The sequence below is a fragment of the Hemibagrus wyckioides genome, linkage group LG21 (genome assembly GCF_019097595.1).
Source record: "Hemibagrus wyckioides isolate EC202008001 linkage group LG21, SWU_Hwy_1.0, whole genome shotgun sequence".
Taxonomy (NCBI): Eukaryota; Metazoa; Chordata; class Actinopteri; order Siluriformes; family Bagridae; genus Hemibagrus; species Hemibagrus wyckioides.
In genome coordinates, this window is record NC_080730.1 from 13,640,359 (window position 1) to 13,657,985 (window position 17,627).

The window sequence follows — 17,627 nt, forward strand, 5'->3', positions numbered from 1 at the left end:
ATGCATTCAAAACATGGAACTGGACAGCACATAAGATCTTTCACTTGTCTAGTGGGCTAGATAATGGATTTATGATTCGTCCACCCCAAAACATCTTTTCTCTGATTCTCTGTGGTTCAACAGCTGGAAAAGAGCAAAGTCATGGGCGATTTGCATCAGCCTGTAACCGTGAACTAAAAAAGGGGAACCAATCTAGTAGGGACTCCCCAGTCCTCCAAATTGAACAGGAGGGGGACAGAGATTTAGCAGGAGGATGTTTGGGGGTGTGTCCCACAAGGACATACCACTCACATGATGAAAACAAGCAGGACACATGACCCTCACATGACTTCCTCAGTAAGCGGGGTGGTTACGCAGCATGGCTTTGAGCTTTATTTAATTCACTGCAATCAGCTCGTGTCTGCACTCCTGGCATATGCAGTGGTGCTACAGCAGTGATCCCCGGTTCGGTTCCTGGAGATCTCCCGACAGTTCCAACACAGCTGATCCGGCTAATCAGGTTAAGCAGATGTATTGAATGAGATGTGAGATGGGGACTGAATGAAGGCAGATCTCCAGATAAAGGATAGATGGTCATTATGGTATAGTATATGAATTTCAGTAGGACAGAGGACATGTTGGTTAAGGTGGCTTAAGACGTCACATCGATCATATCTGATGCAAATTCTTCCATGATGCAAATGTAAAATGAATAAGAACCGATTTGTTATTTAATTCCACATTATTTTTTTCTTTACACTTCACATCCTCATACCTGTCTGTTTTCCATCTTCTCCTGCAGTTATCACACCATCTTTCGGGCTGGACTGTGCGGCAGCTGCTCGGCCCCCACGCCCCCCTGCCATGGTGTCCCGCGTAGGCATGCGCCAGCTGCTCATGCGTGATCAAATGCAGCAGGAGGAGCAGCGGGAGCGCCAACGTCACCTGCACCACATGCAACAACGGGCACCTGGACCTCCTGCTCCCACGCCTGCCATCAACGCTCCTGTGCACTTCCCAGCACCGATGCAGGTGCCTGTTGAGGTGCTAAAGGTAAGCAAACGTCATGCATGTGGCATTGCGGCGACATTTCTTTCAAATTCCTTAACAGTATTGACTGTGTTTAGATTAAATGATTACACTACCAACTACTACTTCAGTGCCTCTGTGACTACATGGTATATTTGCTTTAACAATATAAAATGAGTTGTGTGTGAAGTTCTGGCAGAGATACATAAGCTTTACAGCTGATTCTCATTAAAGTATGCACTCTTGTTCCAATCTCCAAGTCTCCTATTCCTCCTGAGAAAGGATTTTAAGGGCATGTATGAGGTCCTCCACAAGTGCCTAATCCTACTTTCTACTAAGAGCTACAGTATGATGGCTGACCACTGACGTCGCAACAGGGCATAAGAGGACAAATTAGTGGGAATTGGGCACTCGCGTAATCTTTTCACGTGCCGTTCTGGTTAAGAAGTACTCTAGAACAGTAGCACAGGCCAAATTTTACTCATGAAATCTTGACCACAGCTCTAACAAGGTCAGGAAATGGAAAAGATCAAGGAATCTTTTAAAGAAGAATGTGGTGGAGCAGCAATCAAGTAGATTGTAGAAAAAAAACAGGTACCTGTATGTTGTTAGAAATTATTACTGGCAGATGCTCAGCCCTATTGTTTTGTCTTTGTGCCCCGATGTGTTCTCAGTGGGGAGATAAGTCACAGAACCAGATAAGAAGTGAGATTGACATGGCCAATCCTATAAATGACTGTTCCTGATCTTATCACTGAGCAGAAAACAGACAGCCCAGTGCCTCCTCTGGTGCTTGTGTACACTTATTTGCTAAACTGAAATATCTTCACTCAAGCATGCACGTGTTGTGGTTGTTTTTGTTTTTTTTGCTATTTTGTTTTCAGTGTCAGTGCATGAGAACCTGAAATCACATGCCAAAATTAGCAAAGGTTAAAACACATTTTACTACAGAGTTACTATTACCACACCGAAGTTGATTCTTTTTCTATAACAACATGCCCCAAAGTGGATTCCTCTTATACTGTAGCAAATTTCCATCCATCCATCCATCCATTCATCCATCTATCCATCCATTTTTTGAACCACTTATCCTATGTAGGGCCAGGGGGAACTGGAATCAATCCCAGGGGACTCAGTGCACAAGGTGGGGGGACACCCTGGACAGGGTTCCAGTTCATCTCAGGACCCACACACACACACATTCACCCACTATGGACAATTTTGGAATGCCAACGCTTGGATGAGCAAACTGGAGTGCCTGAAGGAAACACTTGTAGCACAGGGAGAACATGCAAACTCCACACGTGCAGGGCAAAGGCAGGGATCGGACCCCTAAGGTCAGAGGTGCAAGACAAACTGGTAATCGATAAGCCAACATCCCCACTCTCTGCTTTACACTGCATACATTTCATGTTTTGGAACATTGCCATAAAAAGTCAGTTCCTATTTATCACTTACTGTACTTTATCATTTCCTCATTAGCCTCTCAACAATGCAGGTATGGATTGTTGAGAAGTTACCACTATAATGTTTTAGCTCAGTTTTGCTGTGACAGATGAAAATGTCAAGTAACATAATTTATTGGTCAAAAGCTCAGATTGGCAGACTTGAACGTATGCGGTCACTATTTTGGTGACATTGCAACCAAAGTTCTTGCAGTGTCAGCCTTTTTTTTTTAAGTCTGAGAATGTGAGCACTGCTACGAAACTCAACAAAGAAGATAAAGAAGATGATAGTGGCAATAGTGAATGTAAACAAAACATGCTCATGGATTGGGCATAAGCCCAGATTCCACTGATTGATGACAAACTATTGTCATTGCTTCTGTTATAGAAAATTAATAAATATCCTCTTACCAAATAGAGTCAAGAGCATTGAGGTATAATTAATTACCTGTAATTAATAAAACATCTCTAATTTTTGTTCCTGTAATTGGAAAACAGTCAGATGATGTCACGGAAAAAGGACAGTTTTTGTTTGCACTTTCATACACATTTGTGACCTCAGTTAAGCGTCACAAGCGTTAGATTATAGCTGGATTATATGTACTGTATTGGACATTCCTCAAACGTCAACGGTTAAGGTTCCTGTATCTTGTTAGAAGTTATTACCCACAGATGCTATTGTTTGGGGTGCGAGTGGAATTTTACAAGTGATAGTCATCAGATGTATCAGTGATTTGTTTCTACTAAACAGATAAAAAGCGATTATATCTGTGGCTTTATTTTGAGTACAGTTTGTAACTGTAAGGATTGCATAAGAGGCAACTCCAGTACACATTAACTGACATTGTGACGTTAGAGAAGACAGAGACTTTCAGGAAAAAGTACTGTATGGTAGCTGTATCCTTCTACCTCTCAGGCTGGACTGCGTGGTCATTGTGGATGCCTTACTGAGGCTGGGAGTGTTGTGATTCATGCCACTTATGGGAAGCATTAGGAATGAGTCATCAGCATACGCCAGCTAGGGCTCGGGAAGTTTAGAGAGCCATTCATCCTGCCATGTCTGGGCAGAGAAATCTGGAAGGAAGCATCATGGCCAGTGGCCACCAGCTTCACTGCCCTTCTTTAATTTCACTTCTAGGGTCTCACAGCAACTGACTCTATCTGCAGTACTGTTTCCCAGGGCTGGGCTTATGAGCTAAGTGTAAATGTCCTTGATGGCATCATTTTCACATTGTCACTGCTGACTGCAAAGTGTTTTCCTGACCATTATTAAGTTTATTTAAAGTATGCCGGTGTATAAGTGATTAATGCTTAAGGGGTAAATCTTAAAGTAGAGCTGCCTTTACACATTAACCCGGGGACCATTTAAAGAGGCAGATACATTTCGGACTTGATATTTATTTATTTATTTTTCTTTAAATTAGGCTTCTTTTTACATCCGATTGTAGGACTCATTCTGCTGATTTCTGTCTGGATGTTATCTGTCTGTATGTATGCTCTTTTTCATAATTACGAAGATGAGATATAGTGTTTATAGACTTAAGTGAATGTATACAAGGGGGTTTACAAGAACCCTCTTTGGCTTACAGTTCTCCTATTTTGCACATCGTACTGTATAACATATTATACAGAATGTTCTGGTCGACACTATTTTGTGTGTTTTGTGTATCTGTCCTGTACTGTTTTGTTTTGTATCGTCGGTTTGTCATTTTGTCTTGCACACGTTGCTCTTTTTGTGGCTAGAACAGCTCTATGTTGTTTTATGTAGCACCAGGGTCCTGGAGAAACTTTTAATTTCACTGTGTACTGTGTCAGCTATATAAGATTGAAATGAGGATAAAAGCTTTTTGACCTGACTTGACTTGACATGGCTACAGTTTGACAGCAGTGGTTCATTTCTGTAATAGATAGGGCGAATATGTGGTGCTGTTTTTCAAGCAAATGCTTACTAGATATTTTTTAACAGGGAAAAGTAATCCAGTAGTACCCTAACAGACTTGACCAAATCTAGTGCAAAGGCCAGAGTAACTGGAGATCAGTTGTCATTAATGCTGCAATTCCACTATTTGGTGACAAGAAGAATAGACTGGTGCCTCTCAAGATTTCTTTGTCATCTCGGAATTTTCCGTCAACACCATCACTTCTGGCTTGCTGATTAGGGCTCTAAGTCTATAACCGGATTTCTGTAAAGCTGCTTTGTGACCGTGTCTATTGTTGAGTTGAAACACAGCCATTAAAAGGATTGAATGGTGTTGGTTTGGTAGGACAAGCTGATGAAATGAGCATTTTCCTTTTATCACTATGGCTTTCCAGACATTTAGACAGTTAGATTTGATGTGAAAGAATGAGATCAATCTGGCCAGGCACGTTACCTCTCAGAAGATGACCACAGTATTTTGTGAACGTGCCCATGCCTCTTTCGGGCGCCTGCGTTTTGACCTCTCTGATTGCAGACTTGTAGAAATTGTAGAAAACATTCACACATACTAATATCACTACCAAAACTGTAGGATATTTTTTCTTGTTGTTGCAATGTTGAAATTCTGTTTGTACTATTTTTCTATTTATGTTCACATGTCTTATTGGGCTCATCTTCAGTCATGACTTTTCGTGTTTTTCCCTGGCAGGTACAAACCCATCTGGAGAACCCCACCGACTACCACATCCGCCAGTCTCAGAGGCAGCAGGTAAAGGAGTACCTGTCCAGTACCTTTGCCCCCAAGCAAGCCGTCCATGCTGCAGCCGGTGTAGTCCACCCCTCTCCACCCAGCATGGCACAGTGCCAGTCAGCTGGTGCTGTGCAACCCTTGCCATCACCATGTGCATCACAGCTCATCACCTCAGCAGGGAACAGTGCCCCCAACAGTCCTATGGCCTTGTTGAAAATCAGCTGCAGCCATGAGAAAGAGGTACATGCCTCCAGTCCTAGAACACTATATCTTTGTGCTTTGTTTTAACGTATTGTTTTGGTCACTGCTTAACAATGGATGTCAATTGCTGGGAAATAAATTAGATGGTCAATGGGGGCCAAGTATGCAATGCTTAGAAACTTCTTGTTTTTTGTTTGGATTATTTGCTAGACACAAAGCATTTTCGCCTTAATATAATATAATATAATATAATGATGAACCTCTAATGCAGTATGCTAAACCTAATGTTTGTGTACAAGTCCTAGGATTTTTAGAATAGAATAGAAGCCTATATATGTCACATATACATTACAGCACAGTGAAATTCTTTCTTCACATATCCCAACTTTCGAAGTTGGGGTCAGAGTGCAGGGTCAGCCATGATGCAGCACCCCTGGAGCAGGGAGGGTTAAGGGCCTTGCTCAAGGACCCAACAGTGGCAGCTTGGCAGTGTTGGGGCTTGAATCCCTATCCACCAATCAACAACCCAGAGCCTAAACCGCTTCAGTCTTGACATACGAATTTGATGTCAATTGCTTGACCAAAGTTTTGAACCTCAAAATACTATGAACATCATAGGTGGACCTGATAAAATGTGTAAACTGTATGGCCACCTCATTCCAATCAATTTTGGTGACGTGGAGCTTAGTGGACTCAAACAGCTGTAACTCATGAGTGGTTAAATGAATTTGCATAAAACTTACCAGCTTCAGATTATGCGTGTTATATTTGTGGTTAGAGTTTCCATAGGAAGTGGGATTGAGTACAGATAGTTGAAGTGGAAGAGAAAAATTATGACAGCCAGTCAACATTCAGTAGCTATATCATCATAAAGTGTGAATGCTTTGTTTATGCACACACCCTAAGGAATCATAACATTTTACATGAATTGTCCACTTGGTTGGGAGCTTGGGTTGCAATAAACAGAGAAACAGGAAGTAAATCCACAGAGTGAAGTTCATATATCAGATAAACACCTGCATCAACCTTCATGTGTGTGAATTAAAAAAGACCACAATAACTAATAGAAACTAAAGGTATTACAGTAATCCCCCTTCTTTATCGCAGTTTTTATCGCAGTTCTTTATCGCGGTCCCAGTATATCGCGGAATTTTTTTTGGAACATAAATTTTTTTTGTGGATTTTCCCTGTATATCTCAGTATCCACAAACCTTATAGTGAATTGTTTTTATGTTGAAATAAGGTAATTTATTAATAATAATATAATTAAAATGAAGTAAAATGTTAATAATATATAAAATACTGTACAGCGTATTTACTCAAGAGACAAAGAACACGTAGCGTTGTTTATGAAAGCTTGGTGCAGGGATGCTAAAATCAAAATATAGTAAGGCTGGAGGAATGAGTCTGGCCAATCAGAAGGCCTCATTCATTTACTCACTGTTCTGATTGGCTACTGGCTGTGTGTGCGGTTGGAGAAAGGGAAGCAGAATTCTCCAGCATCCCAGTTCTTCGTGTGTCACTGTCCAGAGTGTTTCGTTTTGTGCTGTGTATGCTGTATTTTTACGGTTTTTCTGCAAGCCCTATTATGTCGCCCAAATGCTCTGCACCTTCTAAGGCTTCTGACAAGGAACATCCATACATACAGTACTCACTATAAATGTGATACTTCTACGAATTTACCCAAAATTCATCTCATTATATGCTTGCAAATGTTTTCTGTGTGTTTAAAGAGTGTGGGAGGGTAATTTATGGCTTAAACAATAAAAAAAAAAACATTTGGGGGTGGCGTCCATGTATTGTGGATTTTGGAACATAACCCCCGTGATAAACAGGGGACTACTGTATAAATATGCTTGTAGTGATAAATTTGCAACATCTATTAGTATGACTGAATGTCAGGTTCAAATATTTACACTTGATCTGATCTCAGTTAATCATCAGCATTTAGTAATGTGCTGTAATTCAAGTTGTTCTAATTTATTTGGACTTATTTGTATTGTATTTATGTACAAACATAAAAAAAAACTATTTCCTGTTACAGCCATTATCAAATTCATTTTAAGCAATTAATTATCAATTAGTTCATGTAAATTAATTATTAAATATTTCTTAAATATTCCTAATTTAAACAAACATTTAAACTTTTTTTTTATTTGTTAAGTCTTCCCCAAGAGATTTTTATCATGCCATTTTTACCCACAAAATATCTAAGAATTGTGTTACACTAATTTCAGGCTAGTACATAATGACTTGTTTGCCCATTCAGCAAACCCTGTAATTTTATTTGTCTCTGTGTAGCAATGTGTTGTGGTTCTCCATCTCTTGGCCCCGAATATTCCCAAGTTCACCACACACCATATCCACACTCATTTCTGTGCATTCAGTCTTTTTTCATCCTTCTCCATTTCTTGTATGTTTTTTTTTTTTTTTATATCACCCAAAGGTCAGAGTGTTAACTAGCCAAACTCTGTTGTCACTGGAATTTAAGTGGCCAATTATGGTTGCAGTGGTGTAATTAGAGATTAAAGAGTGACAGGGAACACAGAAGACACTGCAGAGACCTTTTGAACTCAGCAGACTTTGGTCTTTTTCCTCATCTTCTCACATTTAAGTCTGTAGTATGATGAGTTTGTGAGACAAACAACTGAGAGATAGGTCTATACAGAGAGAGAGGGGAATACTCTTTCTAGAAACACTGTGTTTTGAGAGTGATATAATGTCTTATTACATGGTATATATTACATGATATTATCATTTTAGAACTACAGTTGATGTAAAAAAGAAAAGGAATTTAAATCCAAGGTTTGTGTTGACTATTATTGCTCTGTCTACATAAAAACTCAATAAAGCAGCTTCTTTTATATATTTTCATGCAGATGGAAGAAGTGATTGAGGATATCATCAGCATGCAGTCCAGCTATGATGACATACAAAATTATCCTGACTCTGTGGTACAGATGCCAAACACAGTAAGTAAAGTAACTGAATTTTTTTGTTTTGTTTTAGTTTTGCTTTCTTTTATGTGTGCACTTTTGAGTCACACAAACACATTTTAGTCCACTTAGCCCCTTTTGTGAGGATGAATAACTCAAATGACTGACTCATGTAAGGTAAGTGGAAAATGGACTGATTAAGCCATACACTGTAAGCATAAATCACCACTTCTCAATAGTGTCTATTTTCAAATCTTCCAAGCCCATGTGGTGACTCAGTGGTGCAATACTGATGAGCCATTTGTTGCCTAGATGTTATTGGGCCTAAAGAAAGAAGAAAAGCAGCTTTGTTGGTCATCAAAATATAATTTCTGATTATAGCACAGACCCTACCCATACAACAGTGATGCTGCACGGCTGTTTGGTTGCTGCACAAGCACTTAGATTATTTTCAATTTCTACAACACACCATGGAACGGCAGATACACGAGGACTCTCGCTCAGAATGGCAAGGTGTTCTACTTGTATTTAAAGAACTGCTCAGCATTAACAATTAAGCCACCTCCAGTTAGAGTTCAACTTGTTTACAAGGCATTAGGTTGGGATTGGGGCAGTGGAGGAGAAGGAGGTGAGTAGACTTTAGAGGAAGGAGGGAGGATGGGGGAGAAAACAAGGCTGAAAGTCCAGATAGGGGAAAGTTCACAATGTTTTTTTTTTTTTTTTTTTGTGGTGAGGAAAAAGTAGCAGAAGGTCAGTTTAGTCGCTCAGACAGCCGGCTTAGGCAGCTATGAGAGACTCAGCAGCCAGCATGAAGGACATGAACAAGACGTACGCCATTGTAGAGGTGATCGACGGCGAGAAACTCCAGCTGGTAAGGCAGGTCTGGTCACTGTTTCTTTCCTTTGTAACTCAGTTGAAGTTATCTGGAAGGGAGCAAAGGGTTGTTTAACTGAACAGCCCAGAGCTGCAGAGTGTGAGTGGCAGAAAGAGAATGAGAGGGTTTTGTGATGCGTATTGCACTAGTATTTAAAAGTTTTACTTTTAGGAAAAATGTAATGCTATAGATGCGTGAAAGTTGCTGTCTGAGTTTGTGTGTATAGTTTGTATAGAATCTTTTACCTCAATTATTACCTCTCTATAAATTTCCTAATTTAAAATAATGAAAAATTTGTTAAATAACATAAGTTAAATGTGTTATGGTAAAGTTAATTTAATCTGTACACAAAAACTAAGTCTCTGACCCCAAAACACAAGTAATGGCAATCAGCAAAATATGTGTTGATGCTATGGTCTGTTGTTATCAAACTTTATCGAGCTTTTTGCTCTCTGTTGCTGTGGTCTGTCATGACCTCCCCGCACATTGATTGACAATTGATTGGCTTTTCTCATTAATCAGAGTGCTTAGACTCTATTTCCTGTTGTGAGGACTGATCTTTGCTCTAAGTTGCTTAAAGGAATACAGTAGGTTTTGAATTTGAATGTGAATGCCTGTGAGTGTGTATAGAGGAGACTGGCATTGGGTGTTTTCCCAGGTTTTCGGTAGATGTTATGAGTAGGTACATTTTATTTTTGCATACATACAGATTAAATAAAGAGAATGGACAATGGCTTTGTGTTTCTATTATTTATTCTTCTTAATGAATGAAAATCATGAGTCATCCAGTTACAGAAAAGATTAGGATAGGTTTCCATATGGATGATTTGTGTTTTTTGAGATCACGGAACTACGGATACAAATGGGGTCTGTGTTTCTTGAAGTGCAGACTAAGACTAAAGCCATAATTCTGGTCTGTCAGCAGATTTAGAGGCAGCTTGTTTGTCTCCTTTGTCCCTAACCACTGATTAAGAGGCTGACCTTTAAAGAAAGTCATAACCAGTTCAAAAATTCAAGCTGGTGTTTCCCTCCACAAGCATGTCACTGAGGCATTTTAGGAGTTTTACTCACTAAAACTAAGCATAAGACTGGGCTCCCATTGGGGTCTGGGGATACCAAGTAAGTGCCACCAAATAAATGTATAATAGATACCTATTTATTGAATGGAAATTTGAGCTATATAAGCAATAGGCCATTTTGTTGATTTTACTGGTTCTTGTTTAGTGTTGATTTTGTGTTTGTTTGCCTTTGTGGTCTCCAGTAGCTTGTGCGATAAGCTATCTGAGGCCATTGAAGGCTGGCTTATCAGTCAAGGCTCATTAGAAGCCAAGCATTCACTCACCAAGAATTATATTGAGCCATTCAGATGGAATAAAAGATACAGGGTATATAAAACAATAAAACTCCTAAGCTATAGCTGCCATAGTTAGTCATTGCTCTCACCTCCAGTCCTAAAAAAACACAGTGTTTTAGTAGTTTATCAGCAAAGAATCTGTCGATTTTACAACTTGCCACTAAAGATATACGTTTATTGGGCTTCCTGCGATCATGATGATATGACAAGGTCATAGTGGATATTGCACCATAAAAAAACTATTAACATCTGCAAGGGTGGTACCTTCATGAAACGGGGCTTACAAAATGTAGTGTGTGTTTGGCTCATGATGCGCGGCTTGACTTTACCCACATCCCTCGACTTCTTCCTCGGTCTCTTCCCTGTCCTGCCTGACACCCTGAATGACCTATATCTTCAATGAGCACTAATTTAAAAAAAATAATTCTTGCCATATTAACTGCCACATTAACAGGGATTAAGCATCATAGAATTCTTAGAGCCTGACCTATTTGTACTGAAATAGGATACAGTATTCTGTAAGGGTATATGTCAAATGCTCATGTCTTGTCTGTCTGTCTGTCCTAGCTCCCTCTGTCCAGCAGCCATTTGGACGTGTACACTGGGCCAGGCATGGCAGGTCCTACCATCGGCATGACTAGCAACTCCTGCCCTGCCAACCTACATCACAAGAGAGAGCTATCAGGTAGAACCGACCACAACCAAGACATCACACCACGTTTCATTCTAGCTGTTCTTATGTTATGCTATAATGTGTGATATCTTACTGTTTGAGTTTGGACGTTCTGTAAAGAGCAGTGATTGCCATTTTAAAACGACATTAGCAAAAAATTGTATCAGTTAAACTTGATAGCTGCCTGTTTATTAGTGTGTTATTGTCACTTAGGAGAGCTGGAGGTTTTATAATGACAAGATCACTGCTTTAAAACCTAAATAAGTAATGGAATAGTTTACGTAACTTAATGATCGTATGATCCTCAAGAAATTTTTACCATTTCTAAACTGTTTTTTTTTATGGTGGCAAGGCTTCATCATTATATATATAAAAAAAAGTACATGGTCATAAACTCATCATGCACTTGTACAGCACTGAGTCAACAAAAATGACTGATTGCCACTTGTTTTCCTATCAAGATGCTGAAGCTCGTGCAATGGCCAAAGAGAGACAGAAAAAAGACAACCACAACCTGAGTGAGTTTTATGCTCTTTACCTTCCTCTTCCTTTCCATTTACAAGCACTCCTGGTTTGAAGTACATTGGCCCCATTTTTCAGTGCCCAAAGCACCCCCCTCCCTTTCTTCCCAACCCCTTACCAGCTCTGGGCAAATTTAGCTGACTCCATACAACACTTTGGTGTATCGTTAACCCAGGCCAATTCTGCTGCTATGGCATTAAAATGTAATTGCCTGCGACAATTTGCAGGTAGCGAATGGGTACAATAAGCAACAGGAATGCTGCAGGACCATCACTAAGCTCCAAACCTGTTTAGCTTTGAGCAGCCTACAGTCAAAGCCAAAGGTTTTTATACAACTAGGTTAAAGATATTCAATCTCAGTTTTTCACAACTAATACAACACATTTCATATTACTCTACATTTCAAAGGTAATTTAAAAAAAATGATTAAGATTGCAGGAAGGTTCTAGAAGTTGATGTTATGACCTTAAGCTCCTGATTGGCCAATTGTCATAATTAGGAAATAATTAGGGGTGACAGTATAAGTGCCTACTTTTAGAGAAAGTGCCATAATGCCCTTGATACCATGGAGGAAATTCAGAGCAACTCAGCTAAGACCTCAGAAAGAAAAATGAGGACCTCCACATGTCTAGTTTCTACTAATGAATACATTTTGGTCTGAAAGGTTCAACCAAACACCAAGTCAACATTAAAGTAACTGGTGAAGATTTGGAGGCATCAGCTACAAATGTGTGTATAAAAGATTCCTATATTGCTATGGCCTGAAAGACTATTATGTAAGAAAGATGCCCCTACTCCAAGACCAGCATAAAAAAATCAAGACTTAAGAATTCACCAGGGCAATGACCAAGCCTTGTGGAGCAATGTTTTCTGATCAGATGAAGCAAAAAAATTAAGTTATTTTGCCATATTGATTAGAACTATATATGGAGGAAGCCTAATGTGGCTTTTCAGCCAAAAGACACCTTACTAAATGTGAAGCATGGTGGCGGTAGCATAATGCTGGAAATGGGACTGGTGCACTTCAGAAAATAGATGACATCACGAAGAAAGAGGATTGCTGAGAAATGCTGAAATGAGAGAGGTAAAAATCTCAGCTGGGGCTTTGAGCAGGACAATAATCCTTAGCATACCTCCAAAGTTGGCAAATTAGATGTAGCATTACGTGATGCCATAATATAAATTCCAAAGAAAACTTGTGGAATGGATTTATCAAGAAGGCCAAGATGAAATGGACAAAAATTCCAGCAAAGTATTGTGATATGCTTGCCAGATGATAAATAACTGACTTTGCCATATTCTGCTTTCTTTTATCTTTCAGTTGAAAGGAGAAGGAGGTTCAATATCAATGACCGCATCAAGGAGCTGGGCACCATGATTCCTAAAACGAATGACCTGTAAGTTCAATTTTAGCTAACCACACATAATGTATGGTTACAGAAGTTCTAAGTAAAAAAAGAAAGTTTTTAAAAAAAAATTTTTATTTATTATTTTATATATTTTATATATTATTATTTTATTTATTTTATTTTCATGTTTTTCTCAGCCTCCGTCTTCTGCATCCATAGCATCTATTCATTCTAGTTATTTTGACACATTTCCCTGTATTGAGAGATAAACTGAGGAAACACTTTGTATTTAGCTCTTTAACAGTCTTAAAGCCATTTAAAGTATGGAAATACACAATCTAAATCTAAGGCCTATTACTCCATTAAAATCACACAATGAAGAAGTAGAAGGTTTTACTTTAAAGGATTGGAAAATGAATGAATTGGTCAGTGTTCAATGGTCAATGCTTAATTTTTAGAAGAAATGCTGTTATAAACAGTTTTTAGAGAAGGGTGGAGGTTCACCTTTCCACAGAACAATAACCCTGAACATTCAGACAAATCTACACCTGAGCAGTTCAACACCACTAACCTGAATGTGTTGGATATGTGTTAGAATGTGATAGATCACATCATCTTGTCTCCTCCTTAGGGATGTCCGTTGGAACAAGGGCACTATTCTCCGAGCTTCAGTGGATTACATTAAACGGATGCAAAAGGACATCCAGAGAACCAGGGAAGTGGAGAGCAACTTCAAGAGGATGGAGGTGGTCAATAAGCAATTGTGGCTCCGTATCCAGGTAAATGATTAAAATGTGAAAAATGTCAAAAGCTTATCATTTGCGCATACTATTCAAATGACATTATTTGTGTGTCCATGTAACAGATGAAATGAATGGCAGTAGTCAATGCAGAAATTTCAGTTGCACTACATTATTGGGAAATGAAATCATTTGTTGTGTTCTTCCTCCAGGAGCTGGAGATGCAAGCCAGGATGCACGGTCTGCCTAACACTTCGCCATCAGGCCTGAACAACATGGAAACCATGAACCCGTTTGTGAAGCAGGAGAACAGCCCTGAGGAGATTCACCACCAGCGACCTCCTCCCCATCAGCCCCCTCAGCTCCATCCCCAGCCCCAGCAGCTTCACCCTCAGCAGCTCCACCCTCAGCCGCTCCACCCCCAGGCTTCTCAACTCCACCCCCAGCCACCGCTGCAGCACTCGGCCGTAGGCAGCACACAGCAGTTCGACTTCAACCACTCACTGGACTGGTGCGATGGCAGCATACCAGGTTATACTGATGGCATGGGGTGCCTGGGAGATTTGGGCTCTATAGGAGGCACGGCTAGTAACACCATGGTTCACACGGGCAAGAAGAACGAGATGGCCTGGATGGACGACGCGCTGTCGCCGCTGGACACAGACCCACTGCTCTCAGCCATGTCGCCCGAGGAGTCTGTGGACAGCAGCCGCCGTAGCAGCTTCAGCATAGACGACTCGGACATACTGTGAAATGGCTCCAGCATGAATATTAACACGTACACACACCAATTTTGTTCCAACATAAAGGGCAACGGCACCTGCTACTTCTCATATCTTCACATTCATTTTTAGGGTACCTATATACTATTTGGCAGGCAATAAAACCAGTTTATTCCCTTAGATATGATTTGATTCACGTTCATAAACTCATCAAAAACTAAATCAGGTACTTACATTTCTTATATATACATAAATACAAAATAAAGAAAAAGCAAGATACATAGCAATACTACCATAAATCAAAAAAGGCCATTTTATCCAGAAAAAAAAAACATTTAAGCATTTGTTGGCAATAAAAATAAGTAGCAAACAATTTTTAGTTCTCACTCCAAGCACACAGCTTTAATCAGTGCCTTACTATTAGCCTTCAGCATTAAACCAATGGGGGAAGAAAGGGGAGTATAGATTGATAATAGATATGCATACAGTATGTTTTTTTTAATTAAATTTTATCGTCCAAAGGCAGCTTTTTCTCAGGCATTAAAAAAAAAAACTCATCAGGGAGATCATCCCAAACAAAAAGGATCTAAGGTAACCCTTTATTTGCAGATTCCTTTTTGAAGGCATTCAAAAAATGTTCATAAATCCTGTATAGACGTTTATATGATTTTTTAAAAAATATTATGACCTAATATAAATGTCTATATAAATGTAAATACGTGGGTTGATGGTAGCTCAGAGGTTAAGGTTCTTACGCTAGTGTCCAGAAGTCACAAAAGTGAACTAGTTCCTTAATCCTCAGCTCATCATTCTAGATTCTAGATTCTGCCTCCCTTAGGTTATATGGTGTGTTAGGAACTGTACCTAAAGTATTATTACTCTTTCAAAGTAGATCCTTGAAGAAATAAGTAATACTTAAGTAAATAACAGTGTACTAAATGGGCTTGGTTTCAATATTAGTGCCATGTGCATTAGGTGATTAGTGTAGTAGGATGATCAAGGTGCTAGAAAAAAAAGTGCAGGTGGTACAGAGCATGAAGCTAGCCTGTTAATCCAGCCAGTGTACCTCTTCAGCAAGTCAAAATGTCCCCCATGAAGTGTGAATCGAAAAGGGTGTCATGCTTAACCTTCCGGTTCTGTTCACCACTCACTCGTATTGACCCAGGCCATTTTTTTGGTTTTTGATTTAATAGCAACACGGCTATAATATCTTCATCATAGTTATTAGCAGTAGAAGCAATAATCACACACGTGGTCCTCATTCATACACTCCTTACAGCAGCATGCGCATGTGTGTGTGTGTGCATGTGTGTGTGTACGCACTGTAAATAAATATGGAGAGTGATGGAGTAATGGATCAATCATTTTCCCTTTTCTTTTACTTTTGTTACTCTGAATGACCCCCAATATAAATTCTTGTGATATAAATATAATTATTTTTTATGTTTTATTAGAGAAATAAATGCAAGCGAAAAGTTTCATGTTGAAAAGATTCAAACGTGATTTGGGTCATTTTACCCTGAACAGAACATGAGGTTTAAGCTCCTCATTGCTATGTGCACTTCCTCTCTGGCCCAGGGCAAGGATCTCATGTGCAATTACAGCTATAAAATTTAAATATATATATACATAAAAAAAAATATTTAAAAAAAAAAAAAAAAAAAAGAATAGGTAAAAGAAAAGTGGTCTTTGTAATGTTTTTTTTTTCCTTCTCTCTCCCAAAGCACTGAAGAAAATATTGTGATTCGATGGCTTTATAATAGATGATTAAAATAAAAATAAAAAAATAAAAAAAGATTTTATATGCCACTAAGCCACTTAAGTGTATTTTTTATCTTATGTAACTTTTTATTTTTTATTTGATCTTCCAAAAATGACCTTTGCTATCTCAGTGCAGAGCCATTGAAATATGAAAATATTTAAACCACTAGCCTTATTATACATGGTCAGCAGAGCCGTGTAATTTTTTTTTTTATGTTAGAATTTATCAGGCTTTTAAGAACGTAAAGAACATGTATCATGTTTTTATATTGATTTGATTTTTTTTTTTAACATAGTTATTCAAAAAAAAAATATGATATATATATAGAATGAGTGATGATTCTGTAATTTTATCAGTTTTAATTAAAACTTTGTGAATGTGAATTTTTCCTGTTGTACAGTTAAAGTAGTTTTAAGTAAGCAGCATGATTTATTTTTTTTTTTCTTTCCATGGTGCCTTTCTTTTCCTAAAACTACACCCCCTTATACTGCAATTAAAGACAACCTGCCTCAGAGTTTCAACTGTTTTCACACCGGGTCAGTGGCTCAGAGCTTACTGACTTCTATTTCCTCAGACTTTTAAAGTCCAGTTTCATCCACAGCCAGCATTCAAAGAGTTGTTCTGTGAGCCTATGCAAATCTTTGACTTGGTAAACTGTAACAGACGGAAGCTTTTCTGAGCTGCTACAGCGATGGGGTTCTTCTAATTTTGCTTAAATGTGCTTTTTTTTTTCATGTTATTTTCCAGGAATGACAAGGTTTGCCATAAATGAAGGAATAAGATCCTCCCTTCAGATAACAAGGCAGATTGTGATTTAAATGATTGTTACTGTTTTAGCAAACACATCCAAAAGCCTTTTGAATTCAATCTTGTAAAATTTTATGGAAGTGAATGACATCTATTATTAAATGTATTTAAGATGATTATACAGCAGTGTTGTGTGTTTAATGTTACTAATTGTCTGTTCAGTGTACCGTCACAGAAATGAATTATGGATTATCTCATACATATCCTCAGAACAAATCAGACAAATATTTAAATACATATTTCAAAGAGACTGACCAAAAGTTTGTGCACCCCTGACCGTCACATATATCACACTATATGTGCTTCTTTCTCAAACTGTTGCCCCAAATCTAGAAGCACACAATTGTATAGAATGTCTTTGTATGCTGCAGTGATAAGATTTCAGTTCACTGGAACTAAAAGGCCCAAACCTTCTCCAGCATCACATTGCTCCTGAACACAAATTGTTCCTGATCTCACTAATGCTCTTGTAGCTGAAAGATTTCAAATCCCCACAGCCACACTCCAAAATCTAGTGGAAAGCCTTCCCAGAAGAGTGGAGCTTATTATAACAGCAAAGAAGGAC

General features: G+C 38.8%; 1 protein-coding gene across 2 annotated transcripts in view; it reads left to right on the forward strand.

The window, feature by feature from the left end:
- tfeb (transcription factor EB) overlaps positions 1 to 17,181 on the forward strand; it is a 36,728-nt gene extending 19,547 nt beyond the window's left edge. For both annotated transcript variants that reach the window (XM_058373550.1, XM_058373549.1), the window contains exons 2-9: positions 782 to 1,032; positions 5,081 to 5,362; positions 8,203 to 8,295; positions 11,055 to 11,172; positions 11,622 to 11,678; positions 13,004 to 13,079; positions 13,663 to 13,810; positions 13,984 to 17,181. In XM_058373550.1, the coding sequence (XP_058229533.1) occupies positions 844 to 1,032; positions 5,081 to 5,362; positions 8,203 to 8,295; positions 11,055 to 11,172; positions 11,622 to 11,678; positions 13,004 to 13,079; positions 13,663 to 13,810; positions 13,984 to 14,523 (1,503 nt within the window). In that variant the 5' untranslated portion in view covers positions 782 to 843 and the 3' untranslated portion in view covers positions 14,524 to 17,181. The remainder of the gene's footprint in view (positions 1 to 781; positions 1,033 to 5,080; positions 5,363 to 8,202; positions 8,296 to 11,054; positions 11,173 to 11,621; positions 11,679 to 13,003; positions 13,080 to 13,662; positions 13,811 to 13,983) is intronic.
- The last annotated feature ends 446 nt before the right edge of the window (positions 17,182 to 17,627 follow it).